Below are 23,486 nucleotides of genomic sequence, written 5' to 3'. Positions count from 1 at the left end.
ACTGCTTATGAAGTACATGTACAATTGATACTCGAAAAAAAATATTTTTAATCTTGTAAACACATTTTTTTTTAAAACATTGAAATCGTATAAACACATACAAGAAGACATATGGTAATCTATTCACTAATATGCACTATTTAGAATTTTTAATATCCTCTAGACGTACGGAGAATTGTGCAAGGAAAATTTATTTATTATTTATTTGTAAAACGACATTAATTTTTCTTACACTGCGTATGTACATTGCGATGCTGTTCGAAGATGCAGTTTTGAAGATTGAAGAATAATGTATCGATGATGTATCGTTAGTACGGAATAATCGTTTGACGGTTATTAGCTAACTTCAGAGCGATTTGCTGACGTTCTACTCAAAGATGGCGGTGATGAGTACGCCATGTTTTTTGTGATGTTCGCGCATTAGGCAAATTTTTTGAGAATTGTAATCTGTATGAGCAAAATGGCTGATGATGATCTGTGGTTATTAAAGGAAGACGGTTACTTAAATGTGGATACTGAGTGTAAAAGTATAATTTATCATGCTAATCTAAATGTGTTACTAATTACCACTGGCAGTGCGCAAGTATATGTATTTGATGTCAACTCAGGAGTAATTTTGCAAAAAAGTTCTTTATCCGGTAAGCATTTCGATTCGTTTGTCTCTTATGAAGGAGAATTTTATATCCATGACAAATCATTATATTAAAAATCTTGTAGGTAATTGATTTGTAATATTCAATCACGCCTCATGGTCAAGGTCGTATACGCGTACAAAACGTCAGGCGTGACTCAAACTTGTATAATCTCACTGATTTTAATATGATCAATTTTTATTATTAACTAATCGTTATCATTTGTTTGCCATCGTTTGAGATATAAGCAAGTTCTTAGAGTCATTTGACTATCTCCTAAACTGTTCCTATTATTACTCCATTTACAATCATGTTTCTTTTTGGGGAAAACGCTTTTGCTATTTGTTGATTTATTAAAGTGTAGTCTTTATAAGAAGTATATCAACTTTTACAATTGTACCAATCATTATGTAATAGTAATTTTTGAAAATGTAAATCATACAAGATATCTATTGATATTTATTTTATAATGCTACATAAATATCTTTGTTTTTTTGTGTTATCTTTATTGATATTTTTAAAGTTCACCTTTGATAAAAAAATAAATTCTGTTTGCTTAATCTTTTTTAATAGATTAAAGTAATTAGATATAATAATCTTTATTTTTACAGGAAAATTAAATGGAAGACTTCAAGGTACATATTTGTCAAATGGTGTAGATAAAATATTATATACAGATGGAAGAGGAATTGGAGTACGTAGTGATTATAATGGTGTACTCTTTTTGGACACTCTTTTACAAACACCTGTTTCAAGAAGTGAAGAAATTGTAAAATTAGAGTTATTGTTTTCTGAAGCTACTTTATTATATCAGTGTCTACGATGTGTAGAGTTACCAGGAGTAGATCATGTGCAAGAAGTAAAAGATGAATTAATAAGTAAAACGTTTACAGTAGAAGCAAACCAGAAGAAGGGAATTAAAGCCCAAAAAGTATGTATGACAAATAAATAGATACCAAAAATTTTGTACTACTGAATGAACTAATATTTATTTAAATATTAATTTATCTTGTTCCCAACAGTGGAATACAGTATGTTTGGAACTACCACACAGTTCTCTGAAACTTGTGTGTTCAGGATTAGTAACTGAATTGAAGAGATTAAGCAGATATATTCCGGCATTGCCAATTGCTTCTGCCATTAATGAACGATTAAATGGCCTATTACCAGGTCTGCCATTAGAAGGAGGTCCTGCTGATAAAGCATTAATGTTTAGTGAAGCTACACGTCGAGATACTTTTTCAAAATGGCCACATATGAATTACAAGTATAACAACTAAATCATTGGTTTTTACTGGATAATAATTGAACAGGTTTATCATATATATATTGTTCTTTAGATGGGCTTTACCAGATCAAATGGCTCAGGCTGGTTTTTATCATCAGCCAAATGCAACAGGTGATGATAGGATAATGTGTTTTACATGTAATGTGTGTTTAGTTTGTTGGGAACCAACAGACGAACCTTGGTCAGAACATGAACGTCATTCTCCAGCATGTCCATTTGTCAAAGGAGAGTATACACAAAATGTTCCCTTGTCTGTTATCCTTGCTACTGCTCCTGCACGTGAGGCTGGTGATACTGTAGATGTAATTAGCACTACAAATGTCAGTGGCCTTGTAGCTACAGCTTCCAGTGGAGGTTTTATTAATGTCTGGAATGTAACAAATCAATTAAAGGTAATATATAATAATTATAATAATGATAATAATAACATATTAATTGATGCTTTTCGTGTAAAAGTATTCTCATCTAATGTATTTTTCACAGAGGGAGGTATCATTTTATGTGGCTCCTATAGATCAAGAAATAAATAACAAAGACTCTATTCAGTTCGGTTCCACAAGAAATTTGACATCATATTTAAGGACACTTAATTCAGAAGCAGATTCCCTTTCTGATTTTAAGCATCCAGGTTCTCATAAAGTACAAGTCACAGCATTGTCTGTAGTAGGTTCTCCCGTATCTCAAAACAGTGAAGCAAAAATATCTGGTTCTACGCTTTTACCTGTAGAGACATCAGACTCTAAAATCAGGCCATGTGTAGTGTGTGCTGTTACTGTGACAGTTAGTAATCCATCACAATTAAGGACTTTAGAAAATGTGTGGGCTACTTCAGCAGATCTAGCTTCATCATCTCTCGTTCGTGCAATGAACAGTGTAAATAGTGCTACCAGTGACACTTTAGATATAATGAAGGTAGCAGGTGATAAATACACACCATCAAGATTGCACTATTTAGTATTTTATGATTTTCATCACAAAATTGCAACAACACAATCAATTAAAGAAGATAATACTAAGGATTCTAAGGCTAAAAAGACATTATCTGGAACAGGCACCAGTGCTAGTTCAAACGGTGAACGTCAAGAAAATTTATATCAAGAATTTTTGGTTGGTAAATTTTTTTATGAAGTTCCAGTAATAGAGGATGTAGATTCAGAGGTAGTTGGTCCACATTTTGATGGTATTTTTCCAACATCTGCTCTTACTGCATCATCTTCCAATGGGATCTATTCAAATCCAATTGGTATCACAGTACCCCCAACATCCAGTTCATTTGATGCCAATTTTAATCCTATAAATGGTCCAGAACATTTTGCATCAACATCTGATCTAACAACTGCGAATAAGAAAAGTTTGGATATTATGAAAATAACAAAGACTGAACCAGTTGTTGTAAAGACGTTACGTATTGAAGCCCCTGATTTTGTTAAAATTACACACATTGAACCATCTAAAGATGGAAGACATTTGTATGTTGCTATGTGTCCTACAACAGATAACACAGATTCCTTAATTTCAAATAATAATCAGATGGATATCGATGAAGATAGCGAATTTTTCGCACAGAAAGGTTATGTGTATTGGGACCATAATGATACACAGTCTGATAGACTAATAAATGGTAAAATACCTGACGATATAAATAATATAAATACCGTTTTACTTGTGTATGCTTTGGATTTTTCGGGGCAAGTGGTAAAAGTATTTTCTGAACCAGTAGCAAAACGAGAGTTATCTGCAGATGAAGCTCCTGTTGAACATGTGTTTTTACCTCTTCAAGAGAAAAATAAATATACACCATCTGATGAAAATTTTAGTAGAAATTCTACTAGTAATTTAGGTGCATCAGCACCTATAGGACAAGTGGCTCTAGTATGCAGAGATGGTGTTATCAGAGTATTAAATTTAGATTCATTAAAAACTATTACCGAAGCAAGAGTAGAAGGCAAAAAGTTTGTTTCCGCAACTTATTGTACTAGTAAGTTGTAATATTTATTCATATTTCTATTAATAGTTTTTATTTTTGTACAATGTGATCTTTCCAGGCTTAGAGAGATTGTGTGCATGTACAAGTGATGGCGCTCTTCACTTTTTTATTACTGCAGATGAAGAAGATTCCATGGAAGACAAAGATGATATTGAGGATATTAATATGATGACAACTGAAGAAAGTAGTAATAAAAGTACAATTCCTAGCACGTCAACGTCATCTAGTTTTCAGTAAGATTAAAGATGAAATTAAAATAATGAAGTAAAAATATTTTAAAACATGAAATATTATATTTTTTTAGAGACCAATTAATTTCGCACAAATTGAATTTCTCGTATTCGGATTTACGTTCTCTTTATGAATTGACACGATTTGACCATCACTCTCCGGCATATGGTGCTACCGTTCCTCCTTGTTGGAATGAAATGATGCAAGCTCAACGACAGCGTCGTCATCCCCAGCATTTTCATCAGTCAGAAGATCAACACCATACCCGTACATGGCGTTTACATAATGAACGGTATGTATAAATATAGATATATACAGATATTTAGAAGATATAATTTTATTTTATATTTTATCTTTGTTGATTACTTTATAAATTATAGAAATACTTGGGACGAGCACATATTTGAATTGACTCTCCCTCGAAGTGCTGCAGGACGTATTGGTCATGTAGATGTACGGTACAGTTTGCATTCAGTTTGTCAAGAATTGCCATCAATTCAAATTACTTTACTAAAGCAAAATATTAAAAGAATTGGTCATCATGAGCCTTTATTAACTCCTGTGGATGAAAGAATAGATTTTAACATAGGTAATGAGCAGAAGGGAGAAAATCCTGTGGTCACAGAGGAGTTTCAGCGGCAACATAATACGGAGATTTTATGTGGACCGATTGATTTACATCGTAGTTTGGACTTATCTTGGCGTTCTGGTTGTGTTACACTAACTAGCCCAAAATTGTTTCGATCTAAAGCCAGAACGCTTCTTGTTCATATCAAGGCTCTAATCGATCCTACGAAAGATAACGTAAGTACTTATTTAAAGTGCGTATTGAAATTTAAATACAATATACATGATAAATGTCATTTTCCTTTATTTCTAGGCAACGCCAAAGTCGAAAACAAACTCATCAGACAACAAACCTCCTACATCTAAAAAGTTGAGGATAGTCGAAGTGCGTCGATTTGTAGAAGGTACAAGTAATAAGAAATTAGACGTTTACATCGGTAGGTACAATTTTATTTACTGATTTATTATATATATATCAACCCCTGTGATTAATTCCTTTTTCTCCATATTTATTTAAGGTTGTGATTGTATTTATGAAATATCAATTACCGTTCGAACAGTATATCCTACTAATATACCAAATGAAAGGGCGCAGCGATGCGCTATGCTAGAATCTAAAAGTTGCTTTGAAAATTTATTAAGTGTTGCTTGTTTGGAGACGCTTGACAAGTAAGTTTTATAACAATTATAAATGATATTACTTATATTTATTATACGCAAATGCGTTATAACACATTGAAATATTACAGATCGCCTATTGCACAATCACTGGCATTAGATGTTCTTGTATGGATAGCCTCTATCAGATTGACGAGGCTTCGTAACAATCAAAACAATATCGAAATAAAAAGTTTCCAGTTGGAAACAATTCGTTCAGTACAAGCACGGCTATCTAATTTATTAAGAACTTGCCTTTTGCATGCTGGTCGAAGTATAGCGCACAAGTGTATAAAATTAATTATGCTTTGTAATATGTAAGTTAATGATGCAATAACTTTTGCGTAAATAATACGTAAAATTTATTTTATAATGCTACAAATTGTTTTCAGTGGTTTTTATAATTTGAATGATCCTCCATCTCAATCTTTCGACGAAGCTTTGGTGTCTGTTTTAGTAATGTTGTTACCATCAATAGTAGAAGTTGAATGGGCTGGATCGCTACGTTGGTTACAATTATTAATTAATAGAACTTTAATACGAGATAGAAATCACAGTATTGCTCAACAATGTGTTTCTTTAATACAACAAATAGCTGCTGAAATATCGAATCGTGTAAATCCATATCATTTATTACTTGCGACAAGGTATGATTAAATGTCTTAATGTAATATGTTTTATTGAAATGATTTAATACAACATCAACAGAAGTTTTCAATTTTTTACAGATTTGGTTTGTATAATTCTCCATTTGAGACCGAATTGTTCGACTTGGAATCGCCGATGCCTCCCAAATATAGTCCTATACCTCCCACATATGTGTCAGCTGTAGCTAATGAACAGACAGGACCGTCAGCTGCTTCATCAAGTTCCATGTATTCTCAGGATGCTATTGATTTGAGGGACCTACTTACACTGCCTACACATCCAACTAGTGAACTTGTGGTATCTAGCAAGTTGAAGGCTTTATGTGCTAATCATAATATGAAAGGACTTTTAGAGGTGATTTATTAATATTATGAAGAACTAGAATATAGCATATCAATAATATTTGATTACAAAAATGGATAAAAATTGTAAAACTTCAGGTTGAGCCTCTCCACTTCACTTGTCTTGCTGCTTCTGATGGTACCAAGATGGAGAAAATTGACCCATGCATGAATACAAGTAATATTGGAGCACCTCTTTATGATAGCACAGCTACAAATAACAATGGTGTACCTGACATCAAAACCATTCATCACACTTACGTAAGTTCTCGTAATCTATCTACCTTTTTTATATTAATATATCAACAGTTCCTACATCTTTTCTGTTTTCCTTTTTCTATTACACTCTAAATCTAACGATTTCATGGAGCATGCAATTATTTCAAATTTGATGTAAACGTGACAATACTCGCATTAGTAAAAACAAACAAACGTTATCTACAAAGCAACATGGTAAAATGAAACAGGGAGTTTACCAATTTCTGCTTTTTAATTAAGAGGGTTAAAGCTGTTACAGTCATTTAGCATTGAACATTAAACCTAAATGGTATAGATGTTTTTTCAAATAGAGGAAACATAATCTAGATAGAAATCATTGTACATTGTAGAACTTGGATGCTGGATCGTTAGGAGCAGATGTTCAGGCTAAGCCGACACCTATGTTAAGCGATCTACTTAGTCTATGTACAGGAAGAATGTTAAAGAACCCTGCTCCACAACTGATATTCACACCTGATGATCAATCAGACTGTGATGAAGCTAACGATATGCCTATCAACAATCAGACATGGCATAATACACAAAATGATATGCCTACTTCACGTATATTAAGTTCTACTGTAACGAAAGAAAAATCGTCTGTACAAAATATCAATACTACTATAAACAAAGTTGAAGACAGCAATTCTAAGAAGGTAGATTACATAGATGAAAAATTGCACTTTTTCTTTCTGTTTCTCAGTTCGACGATTTCCTGTCGTTACTATAAATTTTTATAGCTTTATTAATATGCTGTTTGTAACTGAGTTTATATAATTTCGTTAATTGTCGGATACAAAGCTAGATACATAAATTGCAAATTGCATGACAGCCTTAGGATACCATGCATTTAACATAAATGTCATTTTGATATTATAATATCATATTGCACATTTTCCCATTTATATTTATCTACAAGATTTATAAAACATAGGTGTGATAAGAACGCTATCCAGTTACACAGGTCTTATTGTACTGAATGATTTGTTTTGATTTCAACGCACGAGCAAATATTTTAATGATACGAGGTTGTCTACATCTACTTTCATGATTTAATTTTGCAAGTAATAATATCGTTTCCAGTTTTATTTCGCACATACACAAACACACTTACACGCGGGCGCATACACTTTGGCTTTATAGATTTAATTAAATGAGACATGTAGAATTGATTCCTACTTAATGCTTTTAATGTGATATATATATATATAAACGCATATATTCCTTCCTACACCACGAAATTTTGGGTAAGAATATAGAAATAATTTGAATAACAAAATTACTTCTGCTATGAAATGTATGGAAAGTGGAAGTGGGTTGTATAGAGCGGTATCTAAAAAAATAATTTTACCCAAATTTCTAATTCTTGCAAATATTCAGTCTTAATGTACTGTTTTGTAAGATGAACTGATTTATTTTTGCATTTTCATGTATTTGTTTGAATGATTATGATCTATTTCATAACAAAGTAGAAACGAAGTAGATGTTTAACAATTATCAAAATAAATATTATTAAAGAACTCTCTTTGTTATCTGTATATATTACAGCGAAAAGATGTTACATTCCCATGGGGAAGATTATTGTGTTGGCCACCACAGCAGGCATTGGTGGTCGATCGAATGCATTCTGGTGCTCGCCGATTTGTTATCCTCGATTTTGGATCACCTGTATTACTTACGGATTTGATTATTCCTTGCTGCAGTGATTTAGCATCACTGTCTATAGATATATGGACAAAAAAGGAAGAAGTTGATGGTACACGACTCATTGTTGCTGGTGATATTGGAAATAGGTCATTGGTTGTATGTGATCTTCAACCACCACCTGTTTGTAGATATCTAAAGGTATTTAATAATATTCACTATATTTTACTAAAATAAAAGAACTTATTCATTTCATTTAGCTTAATTTATTTACTCATTTATATTATAACAGAAAATTGTCTTATTGCTTTCAGATTATAATCATAGGTCGGTATGGAATGTCTCCTACAATGTGTAAAATTCCATTAGGAATTTTCTATGGACACATGATGGTCTTACCTGGAGAAGATTATGCGGAATTAAATAGTAGTTCAGTAGCTTGCGACAACACCTTTGATTCTAATGTGCAAGCTACTATTAATACGCAGTGCAATATATTGTCTGCTCTCGCAGAGGATGTGCAGTGCAGGTATTTACAATATATTTGTTTGGAAGTATAAATTTTGTTTATTATGTTTTATACAGTTTATGATTAACATTTATTCTCTTATTCTTCTAGATTTAGTCTAGCTACTGAAAAACTAAAAAGCCTATTAGATCCACTGTTGTGTTCAGAAACTACTAATGTTATGCATATGCAACACTATCTTTCTTTTAGTAAAGTACCTAATGAAAATAAAGAACAGCCATCTGCAAAAATATTGGCTACTTATCAAGTAAGTTAAATATAAGTATTTTAATATAAAGACTCATTACGTGCATAAAAAATGTACATGTTGAATATTATAGGAATGCGTAATGTTTCAACATCAGTTAAATGTTGTCCGAGGTGTATGGAGACGATTGGAATCGTGGAAAGGTTCTCGAACCATACCTACAATGTCTTTAGCAAATGCACCTACCGACAAATTGCGAGCCCTTGGAGAAACTTTACTCGATATTCTCCTGTTTGCAGTATATGAAATTGGTCCAATACCTAGCGTATGTTTCTTAATTTTTATGTACTATAATTGTATATATGACATTATGATCGTTTAGAATTTTGTGTATATATATATTTTCTTTTCCTTTTAGATACCGTTATCAATATGCGATGTTTTTACACCAACCGTTTGCGAAAAGTTTTTTCATTCGATTTGTGTTGTTACACCAGCTCCGCGTTTACAACTACAAGCTGTTGCACTTCTAACGCGTATGGCTGGTCATCAACCTTGGTGGGGAAATTTTTTGTCTAACGTTTTAATTAATCTCTATTCGTCGTCGTCTACGCACATATTTCCACAAGACAGGTACGACATATAGAGTGTTTAGAACTTTTTAATAAAAATTAAAAACGTTATGTAAATCGGAAATTCCTTGTTTAATTTTTTAGAGTATTTATTTTGCTAACACTTCTCGGACGTAAATCATTGATTGCTGGCGTCAATAGATCTTCTGTAATAGATGCTATGGTTCGCACGCTAGGCAAATTATTGGCACCATTGTCAAATCCTCAAACATCAGATACAAATCACTTGGACGTAACACTTATTGGCTGGGTACTGCTTTTCCTGTCAGTATGTTTGGATACTATAGCGATACCACCTACTTGCTTGGAAGAGAATAATGAAAAAACTAAAGAACAAGGTACTACATATACGCGTGGATATTTCATATAGACGATAGTACCAATATTTTAAATGCTGATTATCATAAAAATTCGTTTACAAGGTTTATCATCTCGTTGGGAATTTATTCAAGGAGAATCTGCAATGCAGAGAAAATACGGCAATGCCAATCGTTCTCTAACTTTTAGTTATCGTAAAAAATTACAGAAACATATAATGCATCACAAGCAACAACTTCAAGAGTTAGAGCAAGCAAAAAAAGTGTTCCATACGTCATCGCAGGTATGAAAGTACTCTCATCTTATAATAATAAATATAGTAAGTATTTAAGGAATTAATATGTTACATGAATTTTAAAGGGGTGGACTAATCTTTCACATACTGCTTCATTGTGTAGTAAAATGAAAGCAACATTAAAATCGCAAGAGCAGTTTTTTAAGAAAACATTAAGACAAAATTCTGCCAAGCATTTCAAAGATATTCTTAGTATTCGCAAAAGTGATACACAACACACTTCCCGTAGTTTACAATCGCAAGCAAACGCGAGGTTTGTAATGGAAATTTATATAACAGCCTCATCTATCTCTTTTTAAGATTTTATAATAACTTAAATGTGTATCATACAAGTTCTAGTAAATCGGAAACAACGGACGCGGATGTTGAATATATATCCAACTTATCACATCAACATGTTTTGCCTGTTGCACGTGGGCTCATTGCTCTTATTTTATATAATTCTGCTAATGTGGATATGTTCCTATTAGCTTGCAAGGTAAGGAAATTCAAAATATGATATGTATTTGCCGAGTTTTTGTTTTGTTTCCTTTTTTTCTTTTTTGACGTAAAAAGTACTATAAATTTTATCTTCATTGTATACTATTTATTTATAAACGAAATATAACTGATAAAATTAGTTCATTAATGCTCTATTTGTACCAATGCTTAGTACTACAATTTACAATCAAAACATTACTAGCTTGTAGATATAGTTGATAATTTTTAATATATGATAAGCTTTATGCTTTTTATGGGGCAACTGTTTGAATTATTGTATCATGTACCATATAGGTAGTCGCTAGGCTAGTGATATCTACACGTCCTGCAATTAGCTTGTGTGAGCTTATGAGTGAAGAACAGCTCCTAAAATTAGTCAGATTGGCAACGGGTACTTCTGACGCGGCCTGGTCTTCGCATGCAGTTTCGTGCCTTTTGCAGGATTTATTAGAAGGTATAATACAGTTTTTATTGCATTACTACTCTGAAATACGATTGTAATACCTATTATTTATATGTATTTTTCCTTTTGGTCTTCACTAATCTTTTTGCAGGTGGAAAATTAACTCCAAAAACGTGTTCTGCTCATGAAGGAAGTCCTTCCGAGGAAAACTTCGAATCTCTTGTTACGGAAAAGAGTCGAACACCAGAAGAAGAATATGTTAGTGCTGCTGAAACAAGTAATACTACTGTTCCACTTGGTAATGATGAAGGATTTGCGGAAGGTGAAGGAGAAGAAGATGCTCAAGATGGTATAATGGTGATGTCTGCAGCTGCATCAACATCAAAGTCCAATGGATTTTTGCCTTCCCTTTTAGAGTCTGATGATAGTGAATTTGAAGATTTCTTAGATGATATTTTGGAACGTGGTAGAAATACGTTGAAGAAAGGTCATCCATTACCTAAGAATGTAGACATATCTGGGTATGTAATATATATGTAAATACTTGAATATAATCCAACTGTTCGAAATATTAAATTAACTGAAAATTTTTATAGGATTTCTTTGGCAATGGATGCAAGATTGGAATATGGGGTGGAAATGGGAATAGAGTTATCACTAAGGATATTGTCTATGTTCAGCATGTATAATTTACCTTATAGTATAAGTACCACAATACATGTGAGTTTGTGATGTTTAATTTATATTTATTCCTAGCATAATTTGGATAAAATTCATCTTTATTTTCTTATATAAAAGGTTCCACCAGAGTCAAGTCGATATCCTCAACAATCAACATCCAAAGCAGAACCTAACTGGAATGAGAGAAGTCAAGACATTTGGAACTCGCCTGACACAACTTTTTCGAGTTTAATAATGTTAACGAGATGTTTTGACAAAATATTCGCGGAATTATATTTACAGGTAATATTAATTAAGCAGCAACGCTATACTACTCATATAATACCCACTACTTATACCCAATGAACTAAATAGTAAATTAAAAATTATTTCTATTTCGCAACAGAGCGTGGAAACAAATCTGGAACTTATCCTTCAACTTTGGCTAACATTGAATTTAGATGCTTCTACAGAACAATCAAATTCCCCAAATCAATTTGATCCTTCACTTACACCTGTTATACCTTTAAGTTCAACAGCTATTTCAAATCTTATATCTGCATTATCTTGGTAAATACAAAATTCATTTTAACAATAATCATTTTTTATTTAAAGTTTTCAGTAATAAAAATCAATTTGTAGGCATCCAGGAGTTTCTTTACGAGCCTGGTGTCTCGCTCTTCAATGTTTGACTCTGGCAAATAATCAGCCGTTACAAACAAATCCTGCAGAAGCTGCAAATAGTAGACAACCACTAGAGGGTCTTCTGGGTGGTATGGCCGGATGTATTGTAAAAGAACGTAACATGGGTCCTATGCTTTTGCGTTTACTTTCTGGAAGCGGATTAAATGTTAACGCTATGGACAAACAATATATTATGGTATGTTGATATGCCTTCTCAAATACTAAATACTATGCAGTATTCTGTAATTTTATATTTCAATATATGATTTTTAGGCTGGACCTACTGTTTGCCAAGCACTACAATATTTTTTAGTTAGATTAAAAATGAGATGCGACGTGATTACGCCTGGCAGTACTTTAGGGAATGCATTAAAGGAACTCTTACTATGGGTAGTATATCAACTTGTACAACCTGGTGGAGCTCTGTCTACAAGAAGAGGACCCTTAGACGCACAGTACAAACTTATAACATCATTAACAAATCTAAATTTTACCAACACAGATTTAGGAACTGCAATGAGTATAACAGAATGCGTTGGAGTACTAGTTTCTACTTATGTTAGGGGTTCTGAAGGTACTTTTATGAACCAATATAAAGTATCATATTACTGAATTGTCATATAGTTCCATTTTCTTTTTTCCTATTTTATAACAGTTGGAGCTCAATGTGGTGGCACTGGTGATTTAGCAAATTCATCTGGAGGATTTGGAAGTTTATTTGCTTGTGTATTCGGTGGAGATACCAGACAAGATCATCCTACATCATGGGATACTTTAGTCGTAGCTCTTATTAAATTAGTATACCGACTTATTCAAACACCTTTACCAGAGGTACACATTATTTAAAATGTTTCATATCGAATAGTTATTTAAAATTTATTTTCATATTAGAATATTTTATATTTCCAGCCCTGCCCAGGTCGATCTGACGGCCCAATAAGAATCGATCTATCTGAAACAAATTTCGATGCAAATATTGATATCAATGATACTCAAATGAAAGTAAATATTTCACAAACGGATGAAAGTAAAGTTGCAGAGCAACAATCTTCATCACGCTTACAACAATGTACATCTAATAAACCTCGTGTACGATGTGTTGCAGATACTGGTATGTATCAAAATACAATAAGTTTGTTCCAATCAAATATTAATTAATGAAATGTTATGATTTTCAGTTTTGCAACATGAACCTACCATGATGCGTTTGCTAGGAGCTCTAGGCCATAGTACCGGTTCATCTCTAGCTATGCTTTTAGGTGAAAGTGCTGGTGCAGGAACAGCAACTGAACTTGGTGATCCCGCTTCGATACCAGACGCTACATTTCAACTTTTGACTACTCTTACTAAAAAAGCAAGCAATCGCTCTTTAGTTCTCAATCCACTTTATCAATACCTTTCCTCTTGTAAGTCACATTATTTTCAGGAATTTCAATTTTTGGAGGAACATGTTTTCATATTTAATATATTACATTTTTTGCAGCATGTGAACAAAGAGAACTAAATCGACAGTTGGGTGTTATGCAATTGTCAGAGCCTCTTCTTTGGTATATCTTAAGGGTTTTGGACAATGAAGTATCATTGGCAATGTTTACAGCAATGGGTGGAGTAAAAGTACTTTGTGAAAATTTAGTAAAATCAAGTAACAGTGGCAACACTAATTCTGCTTCGCCTGATGTGATTGCATTAGTAATGGAACATCTTTCGAATGTTCCTAATGTGTTACCAGTAGCGTCTTCAAGTAGCAAAAAGTCCATGAATACGCTAGAGACTTATGAAGATGGATTATTAAACTTTGCTCCTTTGGGTATTATATCTTGGTTTAATCCTGCTGCACAACCGGCAGATGTTCTCATACAAAATTCCACGCCACACAAGCGAGCCAGGACAGCTGCATGGTTATATCACTGTTTCCCTGATGAGGCATGGGTTGATCTTGCGATCACTTTACCTTGTGCTATATTATTGAGGAAAGTGGAACTTCAACCGCATCTTACGTCTTTAGCTAGTAAGATATATAAACACAGTATTAATGGACAGTACATGCTACATTTTGATATTATAATATTACTATCTTATAGCGTGTCCGTCGGCTGTGGCTATCGAAGTTTCGAGAGAAAGTAACAGTCCTCTAACACCTGTTTGTCCACCAATGCCTACGGCAGGCTTGACATTTATTCGTATCACTTTATCTCAGCCAGAAGTAGCAACATCTGTACTCGTACGACTATACAAGCCGCGCGACTCAAGAAATATAAGTTTAAGTCAAATTAGATTATTAGGTACCACAGCATTCGGTGAAATAAAAACGAATCACGATACAATAGACGAAGAACAACTTACCAAGACAAGGTAATTTTTTACCGATTGCCTAAATCGTACATCTATTGATATAATTTTTAATCGTATTCACTGTGAAGCGAACATTTCTATGATTTCACGAGTCCAAATACAGTTTTATGTACCAATTTAACGTATCTGTCTAGCTTGGGTTGGTTGCGATTGCTGCATCAATGTCTATCCGTAAGCACGTTGAACAGCAATCTCGCTGTTAAAGTGCTTAATTCTGCGGCTTCAGTTGAAGGACTGGTTGAGGCATGTTGTAATCTTCTGTTACTCCCAGCACCATCTCTTTTTACTCCCAATCTGGAGAGGGTTCTTTTGCAACTAGGCTTACATTCTCGAGAGCTTGGACTTCGACTCATTGGTCTTTTACTCAACAACAGGTCTACTTCTTTCTTTCAAGGTACTGCTTTTCTTGGGAATCGATTCTATTCTTTTTTTTTCAAGCGTATTTTTCTGACTACATGAATTGAAATCGAACCGGTTGGAATTTTACAGGTGCCACAACTACACAAGAAACATCAACTGTCCAATTGGTTGTAGAATTATTGCAGCAACTGTGTTCCATTCAAGATTCTTGCACGGAAGCTCGTATGACAGCGGTGTTATCGTGGCTCCATGCATCAGCAGTGAATGGAATTTCTCGGCCCAGTAATGGTCCTAATGCTATTAATCCGCCTGCTGTATATATTCATTGTGTGTCTTCTATTATATGGGAAGCACATCAACAGCAAAATCTTAATTATGATTTACAGGCTTTATTGACCGACGAACTTTTTAAGTAAGTCGTATTCTCGATATATTTAATTTTTTTTCCATTTGATAGTTTTTAATATAAGCTATCTTTTCAATTAGTGCTTTGTATCAATGGACTTTGGTTTTGGGAACGAGTTCTGCCTTAAAACAGGCGATTGATTCTGCTCTTTGCGCGTTTTGCTACGTGAGACCCTCATTATTTCCTTTGCTTCTTCAAAGAGTACGAATTTTGGTACCTAATATGGCAACAGATCATTCTGCATCTATATCGGATGATCGTAAGGAAAGAGAGAGTCAAACAGATGATAGGAAGAGCGAATTTAATGGCGAAGAATGGTACTATCGTTATGTGTTATCAGAATATAAACGATTAAATTTAACAGAAGGGCAGTTGCTTACTGTAGCTGCAGCCGCTCGGTCTCCACCAGGTATTCAACAATTGATTGATTCTGGACTTCCTGCTTCGTTGACAATGTTAATTATCGGTGAGAGATTATCTTGTGAGATTATTATTCTAGAATTGGACAAATTTCTAAAGGGCGAAACTTCTATGTAGATTTTTGTAATCTGGAAAATTCACGGCAAGAGCAACCGCAAAGTAGACGAATATCAACGAAGGGTAGCTGTCAAAGTAATTTAGGAAGTTTAACTGATAATGATAAAGCTGGTGAAAGTTCCATGGATACAAATAATTATGTTGGTAAGTGTGTTATCTGGAAAAGTTGTAATTATTACAATCTAATAACTTTTTTTTACAATCTTTATAAACGGTATTATGATAATCATTATTTAGGTGAGTTGTGTATGACAGAACCGGAAAGTATAGCAATGGTGTTAGAATTTTTGACCCTTGTCTGCTCGGAAGGTAGAATGCGTGATTGGCTTGGTAAAGAAGGACGTGGATTTTGGTTACCCCTTCTTTCACTTCTCAGTAATCGACCCGTAGAAAATCCATCTTTATCCTCTTTGAGGTAGTTATACACATTTCATTTATGGTACAAATGTAAAAGAAAATTTGATACTAAGAAGATTTTCATTTTACAGATGTTCTAAAACAAGTATATCATATGCATCATTAGAAAGTGCAATGATTAAATTTTTATCTAGGTGTTGTTGGTGTCATCTTGAAAATCAAAAGTTATTAGCCGAGCTATTAACCGACGTTATTTCTCAACAACGAACAACTTCCAGTAAGAGACGATTATTATTAATTTAGTTTAGATTCATTTTATTTCATGTAGTATACAACATTTTTGTCGGACAGATGTGCGCTATCTTCATGGAATTTCGGGTTTCACGAGACGACTGATTTTGCAATTATTGTTGGAAGGTGAAAAGGTATTAGTGTCTGTAACTTCCGATGCACCGATGAAAGTTTCAAATACAGCAGTCAATTATAGCATGCTGGCTATGCCACCGCATCCAGCTCATCCGCTCGGTCATTATCATCAATTACTATACATGTCTACTCAATCAACCGTTGCGGATATATTACAACAAGTCTCTGGTGAGTTAAGTTTCAGTATTCTTTTCTTCAATTAGTAATAATCATATGCGCAATATGGTTCTAATAAAATTTGGAATGTTCTTCAAAGGTACATGGCTTTTTTTATTGTTGCCAAATACATATAAGGGTAATGAAACTGGAACGAATAATAATCGATCTAGAGAGCTTTGGGAATCTGGTATGGCTTTCATAGTAGATACTCTTAGCGTAGCTGCGGGAAATACAGCGAAAGACAAGAGGGCTAAGGAGGCATCTAACAGATCACAAGCTCGTGGTCCTGTTATAAGAAAGTCGCGAATAAATTCTGGCAAGTCACTCGTTATTTATGATATATTATAATACATGAAATATGAGCAAATTTTAATTATTCTACTTGAAATTTCGTATTAATAGACGGAGCGGCTAGTACGAGTAAAACATCGACTAATAACGTTCAGCAGAATTCTACCAATTCTACTAATCAACAATATTTGATACATTCATCACGTCCAAATACTCCTTTACCACCGCAATTGACCATTGCTCAGCTTTTGGCTATTGCCGAAGATAGTGGAATATCTTTATCAGAACCTTGTTTGCATCTTATATTGCGTCAACGTAATAAAGATTCAAAAGGTATGTATTAAATGAAATTCATTAATTGGAGGAACGTTTATAGATAACTGTTCTCTTATCTTCCAGATGACATAACAAAACAAAACGACAGCGAGTTATTAAATTATAGAAGCATAGAAAGTTCATTAGGAGTGTTCAGCGCAGGTGGTGGTTTAGCGGTGTTAGCTCGACATTTACCGCTTGTGTATCCAGATTCTAGACCACCACCCGTCCCGTTACCTTCGCCAGAACAAACATACGAGGAGTGGGTCAAATTAGGAATCAGCGACGATGCTTGTGAAGTCGTGGAAGAAAGTGGAAATAACTCTTCTCCATGGGCATCATCACCAGCTGCTTACGTGCCACCACATTCCCTTGCTGCTTTTGGTTTGTTCCTCAGACTTCCAGGTTATGCGGAAGTACTATTAAGAGACCGAAAACGAGCACAGTGTTTGTTACGTCTCGCATTAGGCGTTTCGGACGATGGCGAAGGTGGAGACGTTTTAACGTCACCGTTGGCTGCGTTGTTACCAACCTTGCCATTCCAAGTGTTAAAGCAATTACTTGATGCTACACCTGCGACCACAGACGATGGTCTTCTTTTACGTAAAACAACCATCGAAGTGGGTGCTATGCTTCTGTTGTTGAATTGTTTAGCCGTATTTACCCACCAAACGAACCAGAACGAAAATTCGGAGCAGAAAGTAGCTGGCAACCAGGGCGAAGCAGGACGTAGCGACGATAATTCGCATTTGTACTGGGCGAAAGGTACAGGATTTGGTACCGGGTCTACACAACAGTCGTGGAATGTCGAACAAGCTTTGATGCGACAGAGATCCGAAGAAGAGCACGTTACAGTATTACTGCAAGTTTTAGCAAGTTACATTGGCTCCGGTGGACAAACACAAAGAGAACTGCCAACATCTTTTCCCGATCTACTAGCCCGATCCTGTTTACTTCCAGCCCTGTCTTCGTATTTGAGAAACGATTCGGTGTTAGACATGGCGAGGCACATTCCTTTGTATCGAGCAGTATTGCAACTGCTCAGAGCTATGGCTCTATCGAATCAATTAGTTCCGCTCTTATTACCTAGAGGCGGAAAGTCTGGTGAACCATCCGTTGTATCACTTTTATCCGGTATGAGGGTTTGCGTGGACACGTACGTTCACAAGATTAATCGCACTAGGAGTAATAAATCGAAGACGCTATTCAAGTATCCTGACGATACTGAGCAAGACGAAGGTCTAGCAACATTGATCCCTGATATTCAAGAGAGTGCTACTATAGTGCAAAATGCTACCTCTAGATTGTCAGGAATCGAAGAAGAACTACCTGGTCCAAGTCCTACAGCTCCAGAATTACCTCTGCTTTCTATCGAACAACGATACATAGAAGTTATGAAAAATTTACAATTTGGTAAGAAAATGTGTTTCTTTTAGAATATACCTATCATTTTTTATATACATATATTATTTTATGTTAATGTATTACTTACAATTGTAGATACATATGAGATGATTACTGAAAATCCAGAAGCTGGTGGATATAAGTTTGCTGTTTCATATCATTTTGAATCCACCATGAGGGCAGCTGGCGAAAGAAGTCACCCCATGAGGGTCAAGAGATTAGCTCAAGAAGCTGTCACACTTTCTACGGCGCTACCTTTGTCGTACAGTAGTAGTGTTTTCGTTAGGTGCGACACAGATAGATTAGACGTAATGAAGGTAACTACATAAATGAATGAGACAAATAATTAACGTAACAATTATTAATTATACTTTGTATTGTGAACATTGAAATTCTTTTTTTAGGTACTCATAACAGGGCCAGAGGAAACACCATATGCCAACGGGTGTTTCGAGTTTGACGTGTACTTTCCTCCGGATTATCCTAACAGTCCGATGTTAATAAACCTAGAAACTACAGGTCGCCATACCGTACGATTTAATCCAAATTTGTACAACGATGGAAAAGTCTGCTTGAGTGTATTGAATACTTGGCACGGTCGTCCTGAAGAAAAATGGAATGCGCATACTAGTAGTTTCCTGCAGGCAAGTGTTAATATTAATAAAGCGTAGATCAAGTTTGCGTTTTGAATCACTAACTAACTAAATGTTAAAACAGGTCTTAGTATCAATACAATCGCTGATTTTGGTATCAGAACCTTATTTCAACGAACCAGGATACGAACGATCACGAGGTACAGCGAGTGGGGCACAATCTAGTCTGGAGTACAATGTGAACATTTGTCAGGCTACTGCTAAGTGGGCGATGCTTGATCAAATACGTAATCCATGTCCTTGTTTCAAAGAGGTAATTACATTTGTGTATTCGCATATTATGCGAAAACTGGATTCTTACATTCGTGTTTGGTAACTACAGGTTATACACACTCACTTTTGGATAAAAAGACACGAAATTGTTGCACAATTAGAAGGATGGATAAGGGATATGGAATTATACGGATCAGATCGCAGAATCGGTCGCACTCTTTCTCTGAACGCATTAGCTTTAAGGGTAATTAATTAGTTTTACATATGCTATTATTTCAACTTAGGTATGTTAGGGTAAGATGTTGCAATCTTATTTTATAATACTTTACAGAGACATTATAGTTTGTTGAGAGAAGAACTGAGTAAACTGCCAACTCCTGAAGGTTTAGAGGATTTGGTGGAGCCACTCGCGTCACCGGACTTGCCGATCGAACTTACCAGCACTCCTGGCACCCCGTGTTTGGACACGCCATCAGCGACAATGCTACCTCCAACCAGCACGCCAGTTACTAACTCTGTCGATACTATTAGCAATGCCAGTGCTAGTAATCACGTACACCACGACATCGACACGGACGTTGAGATGGAGAAAATGGTTTCAAAAGTGTGTGAATAGCTAAAGGATGTTAATAGACATTGTTGGACATTTTAAAAAGTCTATATTGTTTGTGTTATGACGGACAAATAACGGACTGACCGAAGATGAAAGGAAATCCTAGTACATGGGCAAATTTCAGTTTATTGACGGATGATTAGGTGAATGAAAGATTATTGTATCTTTTCGTTGAACACATGACGATATCGATAAAATGAAAATCCGAGAAACGAAGGGAATAAATGTATGCGTGCGTGTATGAGATACGTATTGATGAGAGATACGGTAAAAAAGTAAAAATGCGCGAGAGACAACGAGACGAAAGAACCGGTAAAGTAGAATGGATACGAAGAATGAGTGTGGAGGGATGAAAGAAATGAATGGGTAGGCTGAATCGATAAGAAAGGAAAAGGAATATCTAGTGATTATAAAATCTAGTATGAATGTGACAAACTCGTACGTAGTAGGTACTCTCTGTGGCAACTGCTATGCTATATGTACGCTGCATTCTACTACTTCGTATTATCATAAGTAACAACTGTTATTCGATATTTATTATACGTGTTCCTCGTTTACGTAGCCGGTAATCCCCCCTCTCCCCTCCCCCCCCAATAGCAATGCGACTGATTTTAAACGACATGTGTTCCAGCAAAATGAGACGATGTTGATAATGAACGCAAAACAATACGAAACAACGATGCGAACTTTATTTAGCGAAAAACAGCATAACAGTCACTCATAAATATGAGTGGAACATGTACCTATACGAAGTAATTTTATGCGAATCGCTTTTCCGTTATAACATTTCGTTTCGTTCCTCGTTGCTACCCATTGTATTTTTTCCTTGCAAAATCGTCTCAACCGTTTAGCTCAGCGTCGCATTGCCCTCGATTTACGAGTAGAAAACAATGCGGAAAATTGCTCTATAACGCATCATGCAGTTAGCACTTGATACGTGTGCGCAGTGTGATTTAATATTTATCGTGCCTGTATTGATTACGGTCCGTATTGTATTTTTTACGGGAAATAATAGTATGACGTGTTCGGCTTAAAAACGATTGCATATTTTTCAACACCGAATTCCTTTCGACGACTTCATCGAAAAAACAAGAAGACCAGGTTTATATCGAACAGCCTTCATTTTGAAAAGAATTGAGATCTGCATATCGAGCGACGATATATTTTTTTTCTCTTTCAAGCATTCTTTTATCTTTTCCTTCGTATTATCCTTTTCCTTTCCTTTTTCTATTTTCGAAGATTTCAATGTATCAAACCGATTGAGAGCGGAAAGAACGGAAGAAAAGATGGTATTAAATCCGGTAATTCTCCATAAAATAAAGAGGGCAAACCATGGACATCCGGATAACTTGAAATACCGTTGCATTTGATATAATTAACAAAAAAAAAGAAGGAAAAAAAAAGAAACCGACGATTATAACCGGCATTATCGAAGACGCAGTAATCCCCCAAGCTGTCGCGATTCAAAACGCGATCTCACTTGGATTCCTGCTCGTATAGTATTGTCCCATTTCTCTTATCAGCGAATAATTACGGTTAGTTGTAAAATTACTGGTCGAATTACACCGCCAGTACCGATGATCGTTCTATCTGTAAATAATCGTCACACGAATAATCGCATTAAAAGTAAATGTTTGTAATTCCTAAGTAACTGGATAAAATGCTCCATTGTAACGTATACTATTGCATGGATTCCTAAGCAATGAACGAAGCGAAACAAAACACGTCAGATGATGATGTACGCGACAGGACAACGTGTTAATAGTTATTTATAATAAACGATTATTATCACGCTATTCTCAACTTTCTTTTATATCGTTCATTTACAGTAATCCTTCTACAGTAACGTAAAAAACCTCGAATACACCCACCTGTCGACGTTGAAACATTCTTTCGAACTAAGATGTCTATTTAATATCGCAAATATTTTCGTACGGGATGTCGCTATTATATTATTATTTTCCAATTCCATTTTTCTTCTCTCGTGAGTGAGGAGCAAGATTTATTCGATAATTTTCCACGTGAAACGTATACTGGTCATTTTGCAAACTCCGTAAGTGCAAACGCGATCTGATTTATGTCGAAATTCTTCGCAGCGAAATTAGAAAAATCGTGAGTTTTCCGGTCAATTCCCGTGCCAATTTGTCACGGGTTTCTATATTGGTCGGGGGCCGTGGCAGGAAACCATTTCCCGTTTTCTTTCGTACACTCGTACTGCATCCACGCGTTGCCCTTTCCGGTGAAATATTAAATTTTCTGCAATCCTACGAAACCGGAGAACACGTGCATCCGTTATATACTAGAAGGAAGCTTGCAACTGTAAATTAAAACTGTGATGCGAATTCGAATCTTCTTGAAGCATGGTTTGGAAGTCTATCTTTTACAGTCCAATCACGTCTAAATTTCACCCGATGTATCTCTGAAAACTAGCCAAGTGAAAGCGATTCAGTATGAGTTACGCAGAGCTCACGAAAGTATGTAAGCAGTAAATGATTTTATTATATTGACAAAGCCAAACATTCGGTATGGCATCATATTTAATACCTTGTTATATACCTTAAGATGGCTGTATACTAATATGTTTTACTAAATATATATTTGCAATCGATACCTTGTAAATTAAAAATATTTTTGTCAGCACTACTTTTCAAGGAATAAGTGAGATTCATAGTTGATTATCGAACGAAAAAGGAAACAGATGATATCTCGAATACCGATCGCCGAGAGGGAGAAAGAAAGCACGAAGGGGTAAAAAGCGTATGGCCGAGCATGCACGGGGGTGGATTTGATTTATAACCCTGCCCACCGTAACATGCTATGAAATTTCATCCGTGACGCGACGCTGATACGAACACGCCAGTTTCTATATTAAACGATGCCACTACGGTGACACGTAGAGTTCGCGTACGCAGCACAGATGTGTGCGCATCCGCTCGAGTGCGTGTCGCCGAGTAGTTTC

The 23,486-nt window shown here is 35.1% G+C and overlaps 1 protein-coding gene across 2 annotated transcripts; it reads left to right on the top strand.

Moving 5' to 3' along the window:
- The first annotated feature begins 369 nt into the window (after window positions 1–369).
- LOC122567890 (baculoviral IAP repeat-containing protein 6) lies at window positions 370–22,323 on the top strand. 2 transcript variants are annotated; one of them, XM_043727014.1, is made up of 51 exons: window positions 370–638; window positions 1,244–1,563; window positions 1,655–1,899; window positions 1,973–2,312; window positions 2,404–3,898; window positions 3,966–4,140; window positions 4,212–4,430; window positions 4,519–4,942; window positions 5,019–5,142; window positions 5,224–5,374; window positions 5,455–5,679; window positions 5,755–6,009; window positions 6,091–6,364; window positions 6,451–6,612; window positions 6,960–7,265; window positions 8,158–8,454; window positions 8,568–8,782; window positions 8,873–9,029; window positions 9,103–9,294; window positions 9,388–9,602; window positions 9,686–9,939; window positions 10,024–10,202; window positions 10,280–10,467; window positions 10,548–10,692; window positions 10,989–11,148; window positions 11,249–11,618; window positions 11,694–11,817; window positions 11,896–12,060; window positions 12,164–12,327; window positions 12,400–12,637; window positions 12,715–13,015; window positions 13,097–13,272; window positions 13,351–13,552; window positions 13,620–13,847; window positions 13,925–14,449; window positions 14,523–14,793; window positions 14,928–15,187; window positions 15,283–15,565; window positions 15,640–16,025; window positions 16,097–16,240; window positions 16,334–16,511; window positions 16,585–16,730; window positions 16,805–17,047; window positions 17,136–17,354; window positions 17,441–17,662; window positions 17,729–19,057; window positions 19,145–19,365; window positions 19,453–19,692; window positions 19,766–19,954; window positions 20,024–20,158; window positions 20,246–22,323. In XM_043727014.1, exons 1-51 carry the CDS (start codon window positions 452–454, stop codon window positions 20,528–20,530), a joined length of 14,148 nt encoding a protein of 4,715 aa, XP_043582949.1. In that variant the 5' UTR covers window positions 370–451; the 3' UTR covers window positions 20,531–22,323. The 2 variants fall into 2 exon arrangements, with proteins under 2 accessions (XP_043582949.1, XP_043582951.1); XM_043727016.1 differs by lacking the exon at window positions 6,960–7,265 and having other exon boundaries at window positions 371–638.
- The last annotated feature ends 1,163 nt before the right edge of the window (window positions 22,324–23,486 follow it).

This window comes from Bombus pyrosoma, linkage group LG5, assembly GCF_014825855.1.
Source record: "Bombus pyrosoma isolate SC7728 linkage group LG5, ASM1482585v1, whole genome shotgun sequence".
Taxonomy (NCBI): domain Eukaryota; kingdom Metazoa; phylum Arthropoda; class Insecta; order Hymenoptera; family Apidae; genus Bombus; species Bombus pyrosoma.
The sequence above is the reverse complement of the archived record's forward strand: the minus strand, read 5'-3'. Positions and strand labels throughout refer to the sequence as shown.